At 43.5% G+C, this 22,640-nt stretch overlaps 1 protein-coding gene across 1 annotated transcript; it reads left to right on the top strand.

Annotated features, from left to right (window-relative positions):
• The first annotated feature begins 1,781 nt into the window (after window positions 1-1,781).
• Window positions 1,782-21,221, top strand: LOC146139704 (estrogen-related receptor gamma-like). The gene is made up of 8 exons (XM_083393151.1): window positions 1,782-1,950; window positions 7,708-8,528; window positions 10,221-10,337; window positions 11,358-11,480; window positions 13,008-13,169; window positions 13,679-13,763; window positions 16,625-16,809; window positions 18,581-21,221. Exons 2-8 carry the CDS (start codon window positions 7,820-7,822, stop codon window positions 18,835-18,837), a joined length of 1,638 nt encoding a protein of 545 aa, XP_083249277.1. The 5' UTR covers window positions 1,782-1,950; window positions 7,708-7,819; the 3' UTR covers window positions 18,838-21,221.
• Window positions 21,222-22,640: the final 1,419 nt, after the last annotated feature.

The following is a 22,640-nucleotide window of genomic DNA, read 5'->3' on the forward strand; positions in this document are numbered from 1 at the left end:
TATTATAAAACCGTGTGCCTAAACCTTGGCCGATATAAAATAGATAGTTGAAGCTGCAATGAACCACTATGCGGGACTATATCATTGAACCTGTAACGCATAAGTGGGCGCATTAGCTTATTTGATTACTGTATTACACATAATAAAAGATAATAATGCACCATTTCCATCCGCACATTCATCCGCACGACGTTAGTCATCCGCATTACAAGTTTTTTTCATCTACACTAGTGCGTACCATCTCACTGGTTGAAAAGCACTGCTTTACATTATGTCAAGTACGCACGTCTTCCTCGTTCCTAACCTTTGGTACACGCCAACAAAATAGCACCGACATTGTTCACGGTTATTTAACGTCAAGTAATGACGCGCGCTTCTTTATTATATGGCCGCTTCCCTGTATCGTTGAGAGCTTTCGTCCTATTTGTCCATTGCAACCGCAAACTATGCACACACCACGGTGTGATCTTCTGATCGCAAATTACAAACTTACAAAATCTTGTGTTTTTCTGAAGATGTTTCAGTTTTGCAAGCTGCTTATTTGTAGACCGAAGTTTAAACCGAAAACGCGTTGACATGTAAAAATGTTTTGGTATGGGTTTGGCGCTACTATTTCGACGCAAGACTTGAAGAGTTAATTGCCAATATTAACACATTATTAATTTTTTTCTGCAAACTGACTTATCTGACCAGCTTGTAACTACCAAGAGAGTTTAGAATATTGCTAATACCCCGTAGAAAAAGCAGTCCAAATTATTCAAGGTTTGACGAACGCTTTTAACCCCCCGATGCACTTATTGGTAGCTTTTTTACAACGTAGACGATTTAGTGTACCCCGAGGGCTGTTGCATTTAGTTTTGACAATAATTAATTAATCTGTACTTTTGATTCCGACGTTTAAAATGTTTCTGTCGTTTTTTAGTTTCATTTTTCAATCTTATTATTGATGTTCTTATGATTACAATTTTTCATTAATATTTGATCCCGCCGGTCCATCTTAACGTCAAAGAATGCCCCGACCGAACAGTTGCAGGCTAGATCATTTTTTTGCAAGAAACAGGAATGCTTAGCAGATCCATCAAACAAAGCTTCAAAGCACGCCTCTTCCGCCGTTAAGCGCACCGCCCTCTTCGGACGTATTGTATAACAAACAAACAAACAAATATTTCAAAAAATGAGATTTCACAACACATAAAGCCTTCGGGTGGTGCGCAATCGGATGCTACCGTCGCGTTCCTCCAATCAGCGTGAGCCCAAATCGCGTCTCGCGGTTTCTTATTTCATTGTTCTCGGCTCGCGGCCTATCCACCGGGCCGTGCTGACGTTGGAAAAGAACAAAGCAAGTTGCGCGCGAGCACCGGTCCAATTGGTCTTCCGACGGCACTTTGAGGCGAAAGAGTTTCAGTGGGGCTGTCAACCGTTAGTGGCTGGGTAGTTGTTCCGGGCTAAATAAAATTAAAGCTGTAGAGATCTTGATTTGGCAAGAAGGCCCTGTGATATAATGGTGTTTTTAGCAACATCGCGTTTTCAATACATTAGTGAAAAAGTAGACGTTTTAATCGTTTACAGTTCGCGTAAAAATTGCCTTTATTGCAATTATAAGCTTTTTTTGCTTTGCGTGGGGCTGGTAAAGTAGCCTGCATGGAATGCCGCAATGCAATGCCCGTGCCACGCGGTTTTGGTTTGATTTCGTGGCATTGATTAACCGTGGCTAATAGTGCCTCAATCACGCGCAGAAAAAGCAACGGTAAACGGGAATTCTAATTGCTTTTACAGGATCGCGGGTGTTCAGTTGCATTTTGCTGTAGCGCTGATAGGAAGGCGAGTTTGCAGCCCACTTTAAATACGTTTTTGCTGGTTGCTAGAAATGGTGTGAAGTTTGTAAAAAAAGGCTGTTTTTACCACAACCGACAAGAAGCTTTTCCCAAGTTCCTGCATTCGTCAATTTAGGTGAGTAACAAAATATTGATTAACCCCTTCTGGTCGTGCAACATGACACAGATATGTTGCATAATTCGATATAGGAACCTACGCCATAGGAGTGACGCGCCAACGCTTTGCCGTCCTGAAAGCAGCGGCCAAGCGAAAGTCTTTTCAAAGAAACAGACGCTATGTTTCAGAAATTCGAGATAGACAGTGCCAGCTCTGGGCATGCCGAGGTTTTCAGGAAACTATTATCCGATAGCTGGCTTTGTGTTTATTAATAGGGTTCGCCGGGCGGGTTACACGTTTCAGCCGGGCAGCACACAATTGAATTTAAGGGATTTAAATCGATTGTGACAAGGCGGTAATCCTATCTAGAATTGCCGACCCCACCTGAGCTATCAAACACGGGTCAAATTTCAACTTAAGAAATATTTGCGAGAGTCGGCATTCCTCAATAATTTGTTTGCCACTGGGTATATTTTTATTTATTTATGCAAATTTGGTAAATACTGCTGTTCTGCTCGTTTTACTAAACAAATTTTGCCGACAATAGATCTTGTGGCGTCACAATACAATGGAGTAAGTTTTATAACACTGTTTGTATTGATACAGTTGTACCGGGCGCTGTTTCAAATGCTGTAGTGAGGGTTTGTTTTTTAGTTTTAATTTGAAAAAAATACTTCAATACTAATGTTTCGAGTTTGTATTCTTAGGTTTTTAATGTTAGCATAGTTTAGCAAGCACTGAAGTAACAGTTAGCCTACTGTTGTAATTGATTAGAATATATAGAAATGAATACAGAATGCTGTAAGCAGCTCTCCAATTTAAACACCAATTATTCAGCCGTGTAAATAACATATATAGGCAAAGGAAGACTATCTGTAACGCACCGTCGTTTCCGTAAGATGTTAGTGGTGATAGATGCCTTTCCAGAACGTTGCATCCTATACCCACTTCCTGTAATGGCCTATACAACAAACCGTAGAGTTTATTTAATGTGTGGTGCGGCGGCTTTTGCTGGTAGTATAGTCTAAACACCACTGATTTATGCGGTAAAATCTGCTACAAATCCCCCTTTCTCTTTACATACAGAGATGCTGGATGTTGCTGTTTTTGCAAGTGTATAAAATCTAAACAGCAGTAGCCGAAATGAGGTATCTCCTAACCCGCTAGCTAATTCAGAAAGTCGCTGAAAATGCTATTTTTAACTCACCGGCGTCAAAAAATAGTGATTATGCGTTTTGTTTATTTATTTGCCAGGTGGCACACATGTGCTAACCATTTCAAATTGAAACCCATAGCTATGTCCCGATTTGCCAATATGTATAGCAGGACATTGGCATTAGCTAAATAAATTAGGGATTTACAGAAATTGTAAATCCAATATGTTAAATATGACGTGTTTCAACCCATGAAATGTTAAGTATTCTACTTTTCTATATGCATAGGTTCCCAATAAGTTTGGAAATGGCCTTCAAAAAAACCTGGACATAACTTGCCGTCAGTCATAGTTAACCCCCTTACAAAGGCTGGTGTTGTTGGGCCAGGTTAACGTTTTCTGCAAATATTGCGGCTAAGCGTGTTCCAGCTATAGTTGTGGGCGCTTTGTCAACGCCAGGCCGCCGGTAAATGCCGATATAAGCGGCGCTTTGCCTCTCAGCTCGCTCAAATAGCGTTCGGCCACAGAGAAGTAACAATCGAATCTCAGCTGGAGTATTTTCAGTTTGCAGCGTTAGCAAAAAACTCCTCGGTAATTTTCCACCGTCGCCTAGAAACGTTTGTAGCGAAAAATTCGGCTGCTCCCAATGCCAGTCGTAAACCGTTATTTGTCAGTGCCGAAGCGCCCGTAGTGCTAAGCCGGGCGTAATTGCCTCGGAACCAGGTGTATATATTGTTGCCTACATAATCGGGCGCGCGTGTATGTTTAAGGCCGCACTGTGTTGATGTTCAATTCATCGCCTAATGGTTTATCCGCTCGCGAACAGAAGCGCTGGCCCCGGCTGTTGGTCGCCCAAAACCCGAGCATTGTTCGAGTCTGGCCGCCGACTGTGAAATCTCGTTTGGCCAGCGCTTTTGCTTTGTGCTCACTTTTCACCGCGCTGTCGAGCGCTGCTCCCCTCTTGCTCTCTTCTGACGTCACGGTTACCCATGGCGACGTGCTATTCTGGGCAGCAGCGCGCGCCGAAAGAGACGGGCCGGAGCGCGTCGAGAGAAGAGCGCGCGAGGGAAAAAATGCGCCGTGACGTCATCACGCGATGGGTTGCGAAATTGCGCCCAGCCATCGTCAGTGGTTGCGTAACTTCTGATGAGGTAGTGCGCTGGGGCTCGGTTGCTGTGTTGGCGCTTGTCCTGAGCGCTATGTCTAATCGAAAAGAGTTGTTTCAGTCGCAGTTGTGCAGTTTTACGTTGAGCAACAGAGTGACGCTAGAGGCACGTTCGCTTTGTTTGTGGCAAGTTTGGAGTTTGGGCGACTACAGTTACCAGTCAGCGTAGCGCGTAGACGCCGGCAGCGCAGTGATCGAAATTGGCACCAGTGAGTTGTTCGCTGCGCCGCGATTAAAGCGCTGCATTCTCTAGTTTTGCAATTTTACGCTGGAAACATTGTTGAGCTGCATTTACCAACATTAGGCCGCATTCACATGTACAAAGTTAAAGTGCAAGCTAAGCCGTAAGCCTAGGCGATGCGATGACAGGTCACTGTAGCTCGTAGAGTTGACGCGTTCCCTCTGTGCTCGCAGCACGTAAGCTGGACCCAGTGGAACGCTCGCGTGGCTGCGGCGTTTTCGTAAACCGAGCATTAGTATCTTTTTAGTTGTCGTTAGAGCCGTGTACTACACATGTACGCATGAACGACGGGTTACAAACTTACAACAACCCCCGCAGTTTCTCCCAACTCGACGCAAGCTTGTTAGGCTTATCTAGGGTTGAAAGATTTTTCTCCCGGCTTCGTGTAACACCGCAGCCAGCGACCCACGGGTCAGCGACTCCCAGTGCTGCCCGGATTTTTCCACACTCGTCAGCGATTACGTGGTCCCTGAGCCCAGCGCACCGGCAGCGCAGCGGTGTGTGTAAACAGTGGCCCTCTGAGCGTGTTGCCAGAGTGTTCGCGCAGCCGGGTACACACAAACCTGCGCGCGTCTGTTGCACCCGCTCGCTCGCTTGCTGGCTCAAACGCCGAAGTGCGAATTAATCCCGGGCGATGACAGGCGCTGCACTTTCACTGGGCGACAGCGCTGCTTCACCTAAGCCTGTATCCCCTGTACCCCCCCTCGGCTGCGAAGGCGATGTTCAGCTGTCTGGACGCGGATTAAAGGTGGATAAAAGGGCCCATAGATTGCCGAAGCAGCGAAACGAAATCGCTCGAGTGGCGCTTTTGCGCGATTTTTAATCAAGAACCTCGTAGGCTGGGTAGAGTTGTCGAGTACTTTACTAACGATCGCCCGATAGCCGTGCATACACGATCACCGAAAGACGCCGTTGGATTTTTTTCTGTTGGAATTCAAGGGTAGGTTTGAGCGACAATACAGAAAAAAAAAATGAAAATAGATGGACCGCTAATCACGTCGAAATGTTAATCCGCCTGGGACAAACTAACAGCCTAAAGTCCAAGCAAGATGCAAAAGATGCCTTAAACCTCAAACCCCGTTAGTTTCATTTCAACTTTAATGTGGTAGGGCAAAGTAATGCAAGGTAACTGGAGGGCTGAGCAAAATTCTCAAATCTAGGCGTGAATTTTATTTTCCACGTTTCCTGTATAGTATATAGCGGTCCGTACGTTTATCCAGCACACATAGCGGCATGGCCGAATCGCAAACACGCAATACTCGAGCCCGACAAGCGATCAGCGGTCCTCTGATAGATCGATAACTTTGCCTAATTTGTTTTCCTTTCGCTCCTTCCCGTGTAATCGATAACGAGCAAAGCCTCGCTTGCGCGCGAGCGCTGCTTTACACAGCCAACGGGCAACTACGTCGATCGAGGCGGTAATTAGAGTTTGGCAATCGTTCCGGTAGGCCGTGTAGGACGGCGATTTTGTGCACACGCATAGGTGTGTAATGCGCAGGCTGTTTAGTTCGCTATTGTCCAATCTACGGTCAACAATTGCAAGCTGTTTGCTGAAAAGGGTTGAACTAAAAAGCGTGGAACCCAAATACTGAAAAGCGTAGGCGGGCCCCACTTACTAAAAAAGGTCGTGCAAAAGCCGTCGAAAACGGCACAGCAACCGTAAATACATATATTTGTTAATCTCCGTATTTGTCCAAATTTGAATCTGCAATATTTGCTGTTCAATAGTGGAACCTGATTTCCAAAAATTCATAGCACGAGCCTATAGCCACGTGCGGGCCACCTAGCCCTGTTTGCCGCTTCCGCTATAAAAGCACCTCGCACCGCTTCGCACTTCCCATTTCAAGGCGTATACCCACTCTCGAATTGAATGGGCGCGAGTGCTGTGCTTTTCAGGTCTCGAACGAACGTGTAGTTCGCAGCCTGGTGTGTCAAACTTTTCGCGCAGCAGTACTTTTCGCACTGTCCCAACCATGCTACAAAGCGCTGCATCAGTACGAGGACCGTGTCTTATCGGAGACATATTATAAGAGTGAACACGTGTTTTTGCTCTGCATATGATTTATGTCCAGTTGTTTTAAAATTCGACTTGTTCATTGCACTAAACAGGGCTTTCAATTGTACTTGTTTTTTTTATAGGTATACTTTTAAAGAATAACATGGCTGTTGTTATTGTTTCACTCTGTACACAATTTATAACGCAAGTGTTGGAATGCAATATAAATGAAACAACAACAAGCGTCGCCGAAATTTGTAGGCCATATGGCTATAAAGCGTCAATCATGGCGTTTTATTAGCTGTTAAGAGGGTTTCCGGAGCGTAGTTCAGCGCTTGTCCGGTTTTCAGTGTATTGATGATGAACACCGGCCCCTCACACAGATTGACGAATTGTTCGAAACAATGACATTATCACCGATTTGTTAAAAGTCCGCGAAGCTTGCAAATTGCGCTAGCGGAATAGGCAAAACTTCGCGGCCAAATGCTCTTCAGGCGTAAAGTTTGACGCTTATTTAAACAAACTTCCGGGCAAGCGCATTTCCTTGTTTTTTTGTCATTATTTCGTGACACATCTCTAAGATTTGCCTCTTAAACTACCAGAGCACCAAACCTTGTAGAGAAACGAAATTTGCTGACTTTTTGCGGCGAACGGTCCGTAAAAAGAACAGCCCCCATGGAAGCGAGTGGAGAATTAGCGCGAGCGTTTGTTTCGTGCCCCAAACTAACCTTTGGCCCATGGCTGGTTTAATAGCTTGTTTGCTTTACTACACACACCGTTGTTTGCTCAAGGGTTGCACCGCTGCAATCTGACCGTACAACAAACTTCAGCTATCGTTCAGCGTTCTTAAGTTATTTAATTTTTCCACTTAAAATGCTACGGGAACCCATTTTGCTGTGGTTTACTATGGAGATGTACATTGTTGTCAAAGTTGTTTGTCGAATCGTAACATACCCCGGGCTTATCATTGTGTTAGGTTACGGAAAGCACAAATATTTTTAGTTGTGTCACAACCAACTTAAAGCATTAGCGCCCTATACGTTTGATAAATTCGTTAGGATAAAAAAACACGCGATTATTACGTTACAAGACTTGATATTTTAAGTATAGAGTAAGGTTTCTAATTTTAAAATAGGTTTTACCTAATTTCTACCATATGCAATTTATAATAATCCAACGCCAGACAAAATTAACAATATTTTTCTCGTTTTTCTTCGCAGAGAAAACAAAAACGATAGCGCAACTGTTATATAGCGGCAACGACAATTAAACCACCAACGAAAAGTAACAAGCAAGTTTACCCACACACACGCAAACACGTCGCAGCAAATCATGTGCAGCATGCTGACGAGCGAAGACGCCTTCGTCACCTCGTCGCTGTGCATTAAACAGGAGCCGTACAGCCCGCTCGGCAGTAGTGGCTGTAGCGGAGGAGGTGGCACCTTTAACCAGAGCTTCAACTCGTCTCTCAGCAGCCCGGACAGCCTAGGCTCTGACGGCGACGGCTACAGCCCTCCCACCATGGTGCCGTTCGGACTTGCCGGCTGCTCAATGGCCGACGACTTCTCGGCCATTAATATGACGTCACTGGCGCCGCACCTCAACTCGAACTTCAGCAACAACCGGCTGGGCTCGTCGGGCGACGACGACGCCTTCGATGACATCACAAACTACATCGTGACGTCGGGCGACCTGGACGTTTCGGGCGTCGGCGGCATGGCGACGATGAGGTTCGGCGACTACTCGCACCACCACAGCGTTGACTCGACCGACAGCGGCGACATGCCAGCCGCGCCGCCCGGCGCCGTTATGATCAAGCGACCCACCGGCTCCAGCAGCAGCAACAACGGTTCCAACGACGGTTCCAGCCCGGACAATTCATCGATGACGTCACCCCGGTCCTCGGTGGCGGCCCTCTCCCCCACGGCGCCGGTGGCACCCAAGCGTCTCTGCCTGGTGTGCGGCGACGTGGCGTCGGGCTACCACTACGGCGTCGCTTCGTGCGAAGCGTGCAAGGCGTTCTTTAAGCGCACCATACAAGGTTTGTAAATGGCCGTATTTGTATTATTCTATACAGAGAAACTAGTCTTTTAAAAGTGCCACCTGATTTCTCTACATACAAGGTTTGATTCAGTTAATTTTTCTTCACGAGTAGCTTGCTAATTTGCATCAAATGCCTTGCATTTTTTTACATTCAAAAGGCTGAAAGAATATACCTTTTATTATTACGATATCATGTCATTTTTGGGGGTTAAATGCTTGCTCTAGGAATTGTAAAGTTTCCTATTTTGGTAATATCGTGCGGTTTTCCAACCACTGATTTGTGCGTTTCGTTGCACATCAGTTAAGCAATGCACTGTAAACGGCCCTCGCACGGTTTCAAACAGTAATTTCAGAAAAAGCTTGCAACGTCCCGTTCATGAATCCAACTCTTCCTGGAAATTCGTTTTTAATTTCATTTGTGTCCAAGGTTTGATTCGCTTTGGCGCGAAAACTCTGGTTCTTAGTCGTCTCAATAAAACCCAGCAGCGCTTTAAACAATCCTATTCCAAAGGTTTCGATTGCCGTCGTCGATCCCCTTGTATTGAAAGGGCCTTTGTGCGCGAGCATAGGTCGCCATGTAATATTAATGCATTGCCGCTTGTCAGTCCGGCTTCGAACTTCCGTAATCCGCATTAGGGCTCTAAACGCGTTCTTTGAGGCTCGTTCCACGCAGCAAGCCTTTTCACCGGCCCGCCGTCCGACCGGATTAATCCACCGGCTGAATCGCTCTTTTTGCGCGTCGCGTGCCTGCATTTGGCTGATTGAAAACCGAACGACGTTTTCCCGCCGATTGCCGAAGTGGGCTTAAGGGCTGATGCATGCGCTGTACGGGATTTGCCGTTTGCGTGGGTCCTATACGCAACACATATAATTATGTTGCTGCTCGGAGCGGTTTACACAAGGTCCGTTCTTACATTGGCATGTGTTTTTAATCAGGCACTATAGTTAGTGTTGGGTAATTAGAAAAAATTGCTGCAATGCTCTATGCGTCTCTACATGTTATAGTACAGTACAAGGCTACATAGAACAACGCAACATCGCCCAAATGAAATCTCTGTATATCTGAACGCACCCGAAACTATTTGGTCTTAAACATAGTCTTTTTTATAACTCGGATTCTGTAGCACATTTCAAAACCACCTTTCCAATTCACTCTGATGCAAAAAGTGGTGCGAATTTAAAGCATTGGTGGGAAGCCAAGCAACATATGCCCCGTTTTTAACGTATCGATAAACCGACCATTGAATCCTTTAAGGTTTTTTTTTACAACTATAGAGCAGTGGACGCACAAAATGTAATACAGCTTTTGTTTTTTCAACTGTAGTAAATCAATGGAGATAAAATTGCCTTGCACACCCACAGGTCTTTCGGCCTCCCCCCTGAATAAAAGAGGTATAGTTTTCTGAGCTTTATTAAATAGAGATAGCGTATATAGTTCGATTTATTCTCATCACCGTTAGGTCCGTGCCGGCAATAGGTAGAGTCCAATCTGTTAAACTGCGCATGACTGAAGATAAATCATTCCCAACTTTTATGTGGTATAGATTGTAGAATAAGGATCGACAGTAACCTTTGAAGTCAAAATAATCGCAAAACACAAAATTCGGTCAAAAGTTTTTTTCATCTTCCCTTTGTTTGGCGGTTTGCCGCGATTTTCCGTCCCCCCGTATAACATTTTTTACACCAACAGGAAGCATCGAGTACACCTGCCCGGCGACCAACGACTGCGAGATCACCAAGAGACGTCGTAAGTCGTGCCAGTCCTGTCGCTTCACCAAGTGCCTCAGAGTCGGCATGCTACGCGAAGGTAAGTTGAAAAAGTACCTCCGATAATATCGGTTTAAAACCGGCTTCCGATGGCAAGTGGTAGTATCGGTGTGGATCCGATACTCTGCTGGTATCGGTAGCGATCCGATACCAAAATTAATTCATGCATTGTACTCCTGTTTTACGATCCAACTTTGAGTTTTCTACTTTTCAAAGGTTCACTAAAGCAAACGTTCACATTCAAAATCGCAGAGATAGGTGTTTCCTAAAGAAAAATACAACCTTGCCCTAATACTTATAAATCGGTGCCATTGTACTTCAATCGCGGAACTTTTCCTCGAATTGTCGACTATCGGTATAACAAAATACCAACAATCGGATCCCATAAATCAGTGTTTTGTCGTGTCTGGCCTTAAGCTTACACATATTTCGAGATTCCCGGCCTAAACCCATTGGATTTGTGAAATTTCCCTGACCGCAGTCGTGGACAAACTTCGCTGTGTTTGTCAACGGCAAACCTGAAGCCAAACAAACAAACAAAGCGGGTGGAGTGGGTGGCTATCGCTCTTCTATATTTGTCGTGATTGCGAAACCGGGTTAAAGGTTGGCAAAATCGCCCTTATCTAGTAATATGTAAAATCAGAAGTTTATCGACTAAATTTGCTTCTTTATTATAATATATGTTCGTATTTTTGCCATTTTTTTAAAAGCTTAATAATCAAATAAAGTCGTAAAACAAAAAAAATATCTTTGTATTTCTAACAACGGCTTGCTGAAAACAAACATGTCTCAATTGAGTATTTTAACATTAGCTTTAAACATTCAAAATAGAATAAGTTGTGCAGACTTTCCGTGTAAAATACTTCAGAAAAAATGCTAGTTTTCTTAAAACGAAGGTTATTTCGCCAATTTTTTCGTTCAACTTTCAATTATGTGTGATAAATGACCACTTAACGGGCTAACCCACATGGCCTAAAGTGACGGCGTTCTCGTTTCGCAAAACCGTTGCCTTCACCTCGCGCCACGTCACACATCATGACGTCATCTTGTCTTTCCACAGGTGTCCGATCTGATCGCGTACGCGGCGGGCGGCAGAAGTACAAGCGGAAGATCGACAGCGCCGATATGTCGCCCTACCCCACTTCACTGGCGTGCATCGACATCAAGCCAAGCTTCCTGTCTCGTAAGTTTGTCGAAATAAAAATATATATATATATATACTAAAGCCTAAACTCTTCAGTCGTAATATATGTTTTGTGTACTACAAAGTGACCTTTTACTGACCGCTAAAAACTAACTGGTTTTGAAAAAAATTAAACAATTTTCTAAAATTTACTTGTTCAACTCGCTCCCGGCGAAAATTTTTTTACAAGTCGATTTATAGTGACAAATAAAGGATACCTTTTTACGAGAGCCGCAATAAAATCACAGTTGCGTTGTTTTTTTTTTGCTGAAGCTCCACATATGTCCTAAATGCTGCCGTTGTGTGCCATATAAGTGATACCACAGGTTGAGAAACCCTAAAGTAAAGTCAATAAACAAGGCGCTATATGAAATATGCATAATATAAAAGAGTGTCTTAAGTAGCAAGTTTGAGGGGCTTTAGGGAAAATTGCGACCTTTCACTGTTTAGGAGCGATTGTGACTAAAAGATTAAGTATTTTACAGTGGAATTTTGTGTTCCCCAATATTTGTGATTTTGCTGGATAAGAATTTTTTACGCGATCCAAGTCGATTAAATTTCAAACATTTATCTTTCTTATTTTTGTAATATAAGTTGCAATTCGTTTGTAAACACATGACTTTTATTCACAAAACGCGCCAAGCAAGTTTTGCGCGTATGTGCCTTAATACAGAGGTTCTTAACCGTTTAACCGCGGACACATGCAGAATTTTTTTGCTATCCATGGACCACGTTAGGGAAGAAATTTACAAAAAAACTTACAATTATGCTGTTTCATGCCAAAAAATGTGAAAGTGAAATGAAGTCTAAAAACATTCATTGCAAGAATGTTTTATTTTTATTAAACTTTTTCTTGGAATATTTTATTTAAACATATACTAATCTTTCGATTAGGCTTTCATGGACCCCTTAAAACGAGTTCACGTACCCCAAGGGATCCATGGACCCCAGTTTAAGAACCCCTGCCTTAATAGATTAACGCATTACCAACTTAGACGAAGCCTGTATGTATTGTATGTGCTATATGCACCAACAATCAATGTACTGCGCTCGTATCCCCTTGGGAAAAGAAAAATCGTTAAATGAAGTAATTGGGATTTGTCGATAAACGATTTATTGCGTTTTCGTGGGCGGATTTAGAATTACAACCCCCGTAACCGCTGTAATTGTTAAAATTACCTAATGTTAAACTTTATTAAACAAATCGCATAAAGCAATTGTTGGACGTACATTACGACCAAGGTAAAAATCCGGAATCTGGCACTTATCGTGTGTCAGGCAGATATAAATACGCTATTGAAATAGTAATAAAGTTTTGCAATTTCGTGACAAACCTTTTTTATTACGCATCAAACAGCTTTACACAACTGCCAATTTTTGAAGGTGCATTACCAAGACCAAACCTGTAGTCAGTTAATTAGTTTGATTCCCTCGACCAAGCCCAAAACCTAACGAGGCGTAAATTTTAGAACTTAAATATTAGATTTTCATTCACAAAATCGATGTCCTGTCTTTGTTACCTCACAGAGCACAAGATCATTTCGCATCTTCTGCTAGCCGAACCGGACAAGCTGTACGCCATGGCCGACCTGACCATGCCTAGGTCAGATGTCCAGGTGCTGACCGCCCTGTCCGACCTGGCTGACCGCGAGCTGGTGGTCATCATAGGCTGGGCCAAGCACATACCAGGTAACGGTCCGTTTGCGATTCTTCGCTTTTTACTTTTCCCAGGGCTGGTGACAAATGCGTTTTTTTTTTGTTTTTCAATGGAAGCATTGGACAAACCTGAACTCGCTTTATATGATATTAAAATATTACCTCGGACTTCAATTTTTTCTGTCGCTGTCTGCATTCCCAATCTCTTATCGCTTGAGAAGTTATTAGTTATAGACCCGATGACATTTTTCAACAATAAAAAAAAACGAGAAACATTCTGTTTTCAAATTTATATCCCGTCGCCCGTTTTTTCGAAAATTTCTACCCTTAGGCCGAACATAAATTTGCAAGACCGAAGCTAGCGCCACTCAAAGGACGCCAAAATAACACCACGTGATGTCACAATAACGACGCTGTTTTGACGTGTCGCCGGCGCCGAGCACAAAACGGCATTGGTTCCCTTCCTCGTTTTCCAATCGTGTGTATACAGCAGCGTCAATTGAACGGCGGTAAAATAATAATCGCGTCTTTGCTGTCGACAGGTTTCACCATCCTTTCCTTAGCCGACCAAATGGCCCTGCTCCAGTCCGCCTGGATGGAAATACTCGCCTTCAGCGTCGTAAACAGGTACGTAATGCGCTTTTGATGACGTCAGGACAACACTTTTGGAAAAAGATGTCTGCAAAAAAAATAATTTTGGCCTTAATAAAACTTAATAAATATGAACACCAAACATCTTAGTTTTACGGTCTGGTCATCTCTTTTGACTAGTGGTGTGACGTCATAGTAAAAAGTCCAATGATTCGGCATAATAATTAGGTGAAAAACTTCAGCAAAAACTACTATACAGCATTACATTTTTGCAGTAAAAAAATACCAAAGCACGGCGAAATAAAGTCAAAAACGAACCACCTTAACTTTTATGACATCTGTGCTAGGGTTGTGACGTAATAACAAAACTTCATTGAATCAATATAATAATTTGGTAAAAAACTACTCCAGAAATAAATTTCTGCAGTAGAAAAACTATACCAAAGCACGGCGAGATAAAGCCAAACGAACCACCTCAACTTTTATGACGCCACATCTTCGCTAGGGATATGACGTCAGTTTCTATAGAGGGCAAGCATGTTTCCTTGCTCACTTAGACATGCCACTATAACACAAGCGCAGATGTATGAGCTACTGTTTGGCGAAACAAAGCCTGAAACATTTAGCGTAAACATCAGAGCATCCGAAGCAGTGTACGTCCTTCGTGACGTCACTCGTCATTGCGTAGTGCTTGCGACACGCGCCAGGCTGCAGGAGATTAAATCGACATTCCCGTGGTCTGTAGCCGCAGGTCTTCGGCGGTTCACGTATACTATTTTCGGTAACGAGGGCAGTTTCCCTTCAGTTCGCGAAAAGGGGGTGTGTCCGTGGTACACGATCCACCCTACTCGTTACGTCACTAGCCAATTACGTAAGAGGTTGCGCCATGAAGCGAAAATTGCTGTTTTCGCGTGTGTACTCCCGAAACAAAAATGCGTCGAATAAGCGATTTTCACCAATACGTCATCACGGCACTTGCTGGCTGTTGCATCAGCCGCTTCGGTTTAAACTCACTTGCTACAACAGCGGTAAATAGTGGTGATGTCACGAACATGATGTTTGGCCACTTTGTTGACTGCTGGTTAATCGCACGAAAGATCACGCGGCATTAGAATTGGTAACGCTTTTTTTTTAAGAAGCATCTGTTGTGTGAACACCAACAAATTGTAACAAGCGAACTACAAGGCGTTGCCATCATTCGACATGAATGATAAAAGTAAAGATGTCAAAACCCGAGACAAACAATATCAGCACTGGAATTAAACTGTATTTGAAGGTGTAAGCCACGTTGTTTAAACGTCAAATGTATCAGTTACATATCGCTTTGTGGCCTGTTTTATTCACGCGGTTAATACAGCGCCTCTCAACAAACGGCGCCACGTTATCAGAGCCCGTAGCGATATAGTTGCGGCATATTTTCAAACCGGTAAAACTGCGTCGACGCCCGTTTTTTCAAAAAACGTGTGAAGCTAAAGTTTTGAAATAGCGTATGGGTTTTAGGTGCGTATAAAAACTCATTATTTTTAAAAGGTCCGCATTTGGCTGGCGATATTGCGCCCATGTAATGCGCATTATAAAGGTAAAAACTGACCCAATCATATAGTCTGTAGCTTCTAAATGGCTTTTTTATTAAACATTCAACCGTTTGACAAACTTCTAAAATTCACCTCGATTTTCAACAACTCGTACTTTTCTGAACGTAGTGGCAGCTCAATAGTGTTGGCTTACAGGAAAATAGCCCGACCAACAAAAGTGTCGTCAGTTGTCTAGATGTGTTCGCGCTATTATTTTTTTTTTTAATTTTTTTTTTGCCTATTTCCAAGGTTAACTTTCGTGTGATTTCATGCGGCCCGCAGTACTAATCCGCTCCCCCATTCCTCGTTCAGGCCAACCGTAAATTTCGCAACTGCTGCTAAACCGAAGATTACCTCTTTCTGCTTAATTAGTGCACGAGTGTACTCTGTGCTGGGCAACCTTCGGTTCAGCTGGCGACGGGCTTCGGCGTAACAGGTCATACAGCAAACAAGCAGTTCCACATGCCGCGTGTGATGACTCCGCAAATTCTTGAAGAGCTGTTGGCCATTTCAGGGCTCGAAATAAGGAAAAAAATTGTACGGCCACAAATTTCTAGCTCGTACAAAGTACGAAGCGATTTTTACGAAAAGCGTGGCATTGGCGTAAGGACAGGTTGTTGCAGAACTGGTTTAGTTGAAAATTGTTGAGCAATCGTGGTTGGCGATATAACCGATCTAACTTTTTTATTAAGGCAGTTTGTAAATCGCCTTCCGTATACGGCGATTATAATTTCGCGTTTATAACCAAACCTTTATAAAACAAATAGAAAGTTTTTTTCCGAATAGGGTTGTTTTTCTCTTTGTTTTTTTTTATTTCTGTCTCTCTCATTTTCTTTTTTCCTGATCTCTTTCGCTTTTTGTTTGTCCTTTTCTCCAATTTTATCTCTTTCAGCCCATTTTAGTCAATAGTTAAAAAATATTGTGATTATCTAACCCAGTGGTTCTCAAACATTTTGGCTCGCGGCACACTTGAAAAATCTTAGCTATTTCGCGTCACACTTTTAACAGAAGAACAATGAAGTAATTTTACAATCGCCCTAACACACGACAAACTTCTGTAAATGTCTCAAAATTATTAATTTGTAACGAGTAGTGCGTATTTAAGTATAAAATGCTTGCGTGTATGCCTATTGGTAAAACAAAATAGTTTCTTTTCCGAAATTACAAAAAAAGCTTCGCGGCACACTTGACAACCTCTCGAGGCACACAGTTTGGAAATCACTGATCTAACCGCTAGTTTCACGTTACTCGATATCCGGCCAGCAACTCTAGGCCGAACCGCCATCCCCAAACCCCTAAAAAACGCTTGTGTGTTTGCCGCAGGTCGCTGCCCTTCGACGGTGATGTGGTGTTCGCCGACGACTTGACAGTGGACGCCGAGTTGGCCGCCGAAATAGAGATGACTGACCTCTACCAGCTGATCGGACAGCTGCAGAGAAGGCTCAAGGCGCTTCGCCTCACCAAGGAGGAGTTCGTGCTTATTAAGGCGATCGCCCTGGTCAATTCAGGTAATTGTCTTATAGTTTAATTTTAAAAGTCCACCTGGGAAAAAAAACAATATAGCACACATCGCGTTTTATTTAAAAATTTAAATGTGAAAAGTCAGTTCGGGCTTGATATTTAATTTGGAATAAACGCTGGTTTATTTTATTTTAATAATTTTAATATGCGGTTTAGACTGTATAAAGGTTTAAAAACGCATGTTGAATTGGCTATGGAAGTTAGAGGGCAAAACATTTTGGTTGTTTTCTTGTTCTGCTTGTTACGGTCTTTTCGTGCAAACTATCCGCTATTGTAGTTACGTAAAAAACGGTTATTTAGGCATGCAACATTTTGTAGACAAATAGTATAATCAGGGCGTTATCTTTGCACCAAAAAATTTTTAGGCCAGATTTTAGCGGGAGTGCTCTAAGAGAGGTTTGACAAAAAGTCAGCACGTCCAATTGTTATTTCGAACAAAATTTGACCCACACATTTCTCGTGGGCGATATCAAACTACAATGAACTTTTTCCCGGGTCGCGTTAGCACTGATACTAAATCAGGCCATAAAGCTGCTAAAACTAAGTTGGAACGTGGCGAATTTACCGGCCGCTTAAAACATTACGAGGCGGGCAGTAAATTAAAATCCGGCGCGCTTTGAACGAATTTTATCGCGCTTGTAAGGCCAACAAATGGAAAAGTTAGATCTCGCCACTACGCCCGGTCTTAGAAGTCTCCGCACAGATCTTCGCGCAAGTTTATTTATTTATTGCCTCGACGCCACTTTTTCTCATTATTTTTTTATACTTGCTTTGTTTCGATTGCAAGTTCGATGCCGAAACTGTTATATAACAGAAAGATGTGCGACTGTGCGTAGAGAGCGAGAATTTTAAACAAAGTTGCTATTAATCTCGATGTTTGATTGTAAAACGTCACTATTTTTGGCTGGATTTAGTAAAGAAAAATTACCGACCAACTTTGTATTTCTGATCAAGATTTAAAACTTGCGCACGTTTTTAATGTTAGCGAAACGCCGACTGCGACGAACCTTGACACTTGAAAATTGCGGTTTCGGTGGCCCGCGCTCAAGCTAACACGAAAAAGCGACGGCAACCGTTCGAAAGCCGCTCGTTGAGAAATCACTCGTGCCGCTTTAAATCGCTTCCCAAAAATGCCAGGGCAACGAATCGAATGTGTGTCGGCGAGCAGGAAAAACTCAATTACGCCGCGCAGCACATCCCACCAAACGTCGCGCTGCAATGCAAAAACGCGTGTTCGTTGATCGATAGCCGAACGTCCGCGTTTCGCCTGCCGCCGGCATCCGACTGGGCGCTTGGCATCGGAAGTTCATCATTTATTTGCCCGCGCTCAATGCACACCACATACGCTCTGCTTGCTAACCGCCACAGTCCGCCGAACTTTTCCACTGACGCGTGCGCGCGGGTGTGTGCGCGAACCCGTGGGCGCGTCCCCTGTCACATGAACACACGCCCCCTCCCGGCGCCGTGACGTGTGCGTTGCGTTATCAATGAGCTTATCGCTTGCCTTCTTCGCTCGGCGACGGTGGGCATGGCGACGCGATGACGTGGACGCGCGGCCGCTCCTTAAAAGGATACAGCGTGGAGTCGGCTATTTTCGCCCAATCGCCTTCTCGTTTTTATCCGCGCGGCGCTCAAGAGAAAGGGAGAACCTCTTGATGACGCCATCGCGGTTTTTCCTATTGTTGCTCTCTCTCTCGCGTGTCCATTTTTTCTTTCGCGTCTCTCGCTCGACAAAGACCGTTCTCTCGTTTTTTGCAGACTCGCCGCACGTCGACAACCACAGCACCTTGCAGGATCTACAGAACACGCTGCAGCAGGCGCTCTACGATGCCACCATGACCACGCCGCCGAATGTCGGCGCCGCCAAGTTCCAGCGCTGCGGCCAGCTGCTCATGACCCTTCCCCTGCTGCGGCAGGTCGCCGGCAAGGCGGTGCAGTTCTTCAACGCCGTGCGCCAGTCGGGCAAAGTGCAGATGCACAAACTCTTCCTGGAAATGCTCGACGCCAAGCTCTGAAACCTAAACATCGCCGAGCGCTGCGGGAGTAGTAGCCCCCTTCCTTGCTCCATTATCTTGCGCGGTCGTCCGGTTGCCGTGGTTTGACGCGTTTCTTTTTCTATTCGTTTGTATTTAGGTGCGATTCTTCCCCACTTTTGTTCGCTCTCACAGTGTTCGCCGTAATGGGTTTGCGTTTGTCGCGATTACTTGGCATCATAGAGGAACAGAGATTGCCCTGTCCAGCTTCAGAGTGAACATTTATTTTACTTAAAAAACGGCTTCGTGGCTCGTTCAGTTGTTGTCAATCGCACAGCACGCCTTGGCGCGCTTCATTTGCACAAACTAGTTCCTCTTCTAGCACGTTCAAGTTCCCGCTTTCACCCCCGCGAACGCCCCTCATTCGATTTTGCGCTGCAAAGTAAAATCGACAAGCCCTGTGGCTTTGTGACACTGTGACGCGGAAATCCGTACCGTCAAGTATTGTGCTTCCCCAACTCCCCGATGGGTGAAGGGGTAAGCTGACTTCGATGGCGGATTTTTTTTTTTTTTTGGTGAAAAGGTCGTTTTATCGTTGTTTCTCTCCGTCTCCGGCTCATTTCTTTTGTAATTTGTTTTCGAAGAAAAAAGTATTTTATGTTCCGTTTTTGAAAAGTTTTAATTTTTTTGCCAAATGATTTTAAGATTACAATATGCGTTGAATTTTCTCTTCTGTGTACAATTTTCTTTGCGAGTTGTTAGTGTTTTGTTTTCTTTTCGCTCTCGTTCGCGGGACTTTTTTGTGGAAGAGTGTAAGTAGGTATGCCATAAGGCTTATGTGCACTTCGTGTTGCGTGTCGCTTTAAGAACGGTGAAAAGCGACACAACCGTGTCGCTAAAATGTCCCCAACCCTCTCGTAATTTTTGAAACAAGTTCGGATGCTGCATCACGCACTGCCGCTATGTCGCCACCTAGCTTAATTTATTACACCTGGCTCGCTCTCTCTATTTATTCAAAACTTTATATCACCCACCCTTTTGCAAACGTCTTGCTAAGTGTTGAAAGCGATCTGTTTGCGAGAGACCTTTTTCGCCTTGGTTTCGAAGCACATAAAAGTCCTGTCGCCGATCTAATGAAACTTATATTGCCGTTCGTCTATAAATTGCTATGAAATGCGCCGTAAAATTTGTCCACATTACACTTGTCGTTTTTCTTAGCGTGTACCTGCAAGCAACAATTTCCAAACGACTTAAAGCCGGTGTCTCCGTGCCAAATTCGTGACAGAACTCAACCTCTTAGATGCGCGCGCGGTTAAACGACCTCCGTTTGGCATCATTATAAAGCAAATAGTCGGTGTTGTCGCTTTGTTCATTTGTTACGTGTAAAGACATACCGACGATCAGAAAACAACGCCAAAACCGCTTAAAAGTTTCCGATTTCAATCCCATTCGTGTCACACATCACCTCCGCGCTTTGTGAACCGTTCTCTTGTTTGGCTTCTATCCGCCTTAAATGTGCTATACCGTGGCTAAAGGTCATTTTTTGTTTTCCAAAAATTCAACTATAAAACATATTTCGTTCTGCGCCGGTGCATTATATCACAAACCCTACTTAAAGCTGAATAAACAAGCCGCTAAACGACAAGGCCGGCACAACAGCACTTTTAGCAAAAAAACGAACACACCATTTTGGCCAAAAGCGTTTCTCATTCGTCAAAAGCTTAGTGGACGCTCGCGCCGTTTGTACTTTACCGCCACTTAGCGACCACGTTCAGCCGTGCCATATTGTATTGCTCGGAGCACATCTGTTCCGCGTTGGGACGGGTTCTATTGCTCGCGTTAACCAATTGCGACGTGACTGCCTCGTGTGTTTTCGTTTCGTAGATAATTTTGATATTGCTCTTGCGACGCGGCCCGACTTCTTGAACCCTTTGTTGCCATATCCAGTCTCTTGTCGCCCTAGCTTTCGTTCCGCTCACTCTAATTGGCCTCTTCTAAATGCATCGTAAATGCAAGAGCGGACTCGCTTTCAAAAGTGTTACGAAACTAGATTAACCTGACCTTGATTGGTTTTTCGTCGCTGCCTTTCCCCGGTACGTTTGCGGTATTCTTGCTCATAGCAGCTGCAGCTCTTAAAAGGTTACATTGTTAGTATTATGATTATTTTATTTTTAATATTATTATTATTATTATTATTATTATTTTTCGCCCGACCAGTCTGCTTACTTATTCGCTCCTACACAGATCTATTTATTTATGGCTCCTACCCCTCCCCTTCCATTTCTCGTTTTCTATACATTTTGCGTTTTCGAAGTGACGTTCCCTGCGTTTACTCTTCTACGCCGTCGTCCCCCCATACCCTTCTTATTGTCGCGTTATTTTATTACTTCCCGTGTGCATGCTATTTATGAAGAAGTAAAACTGGAATTTCCACAAAAAATGTTATTTCGGTGTCTTTGATCGAAGCTGATAGCGCAGATACGCCTGTAAGATACGAATCAGATACTTGGTTAACCGCAAAGAGCACACCTTACAAACATGGAACGAAAAGGATAGTCTATCATTCCATTTCTTGCTTACTCCCGTAAAGAGATTTGCACGAAACCCCAAAAAGAGTGCCTTTATTTGGTTAAATAACAAAACTTAAAGTTAAAAGGAGACGCGACGCATTGGATGAAAAATACACATTTCTCGATATAATGTCATGTATCAATATTATTTGGGCATATATTTTGCGTTTATCTATCAATATTATATTTTCCTTTTATAATTGCAACATGAACGTAAGAGCCGCATATAACTGGGTAAAGAGACGCATGCGGCTCGCGATCCGCATGTTGGCCACCCCGGGCCAAGAGGTTACGCCGAACATAAAACAATTGAAAACAGTCCAGACTAAAGATCAACGTCACGTCGATTAATAGGAAGCTCGAAGAAAACCCTTACTTATTGATGCTCTTAATGGTTGGTAAAAAGTAGAATAATTAATTAAGCTCTCATATCAACGCAAATTCGTAGGGATAACAAAGAGATTGCTGAAACTTGTGGCTCACGCACTATACTTCCATTGTCTGTCACAGTCGCTGATATCTTTGTATTTAGTAGGTTTAAGTGTTAGTTTATTTGTCTGCTAAATCTTTATTTAAATTGTACCGGTAGTTAAATTTCAGTTTTATTTTGGGTTTATTACTATAGGTACTGTATAATATGGTCGTTTAGGATGCCTATAAAATGAAAATGAGATCCCAAGGATGTTAATTTGCAGATTAGATTCATTGTGATAAAGTTAGGTGAAGAAGAAGGTTCAAGTGTGTTTTGTGCACCGTGTGTAATTATTAGCAGCTATACTGCACTAAATCCACCAAGTTGAAGAGACATTGGGAAACACATCACCCTAGTTTTGGTTGGAGTCAAACGGGAGATGCTCTCAAAGGGAAAAGAGTTTTCAAAGTTAGATGGCAAGAACTTTGTGCCACAGCTAAACCCTTAAATGATCGAGTCTACCCAAAATATCCTGGATGTGGCGAACAGTTTTATTTTAATTACCGAAAAGAAAATTTTCCGTACTTTACTGATTTAAACCTGACCCCCCAAAACGTTTTGACTCTAAGTTAGCTATTTGCCCTCGGTGGCCCATCTATCGGAAACATGCCCTGTAATGATTTTGCGAATAAATTTTTTCATTCGATTGCATTCAATACCAGCAGAAAAAAAAACGTATTCGTGGATAGTTTTTATTATGGACCATATCGCTCTATTTGCAAAAAACAATAGCTATGCAAAAGGGAGGGAAACAAAAGTTTCACCCACAATTTTAGGCTTCTGGTTTGGTACCCACCTTCGAA

Source organism: Ascidiella aspersa, chromosome 6, assembly GCF_963924565.1.
Source record: "Ascidiella aspersa chromosome 6, kaAscAspe10.2, whole genome shotgun sequence".
NCBI classification, from domain to species: domain Eukaryota; kingdom Metazoa; phylum Chordata; class Ascidiacea; order Phlebobranchia; family Ascidiidae; genus Ascidiella; species Ascidiella aspersa.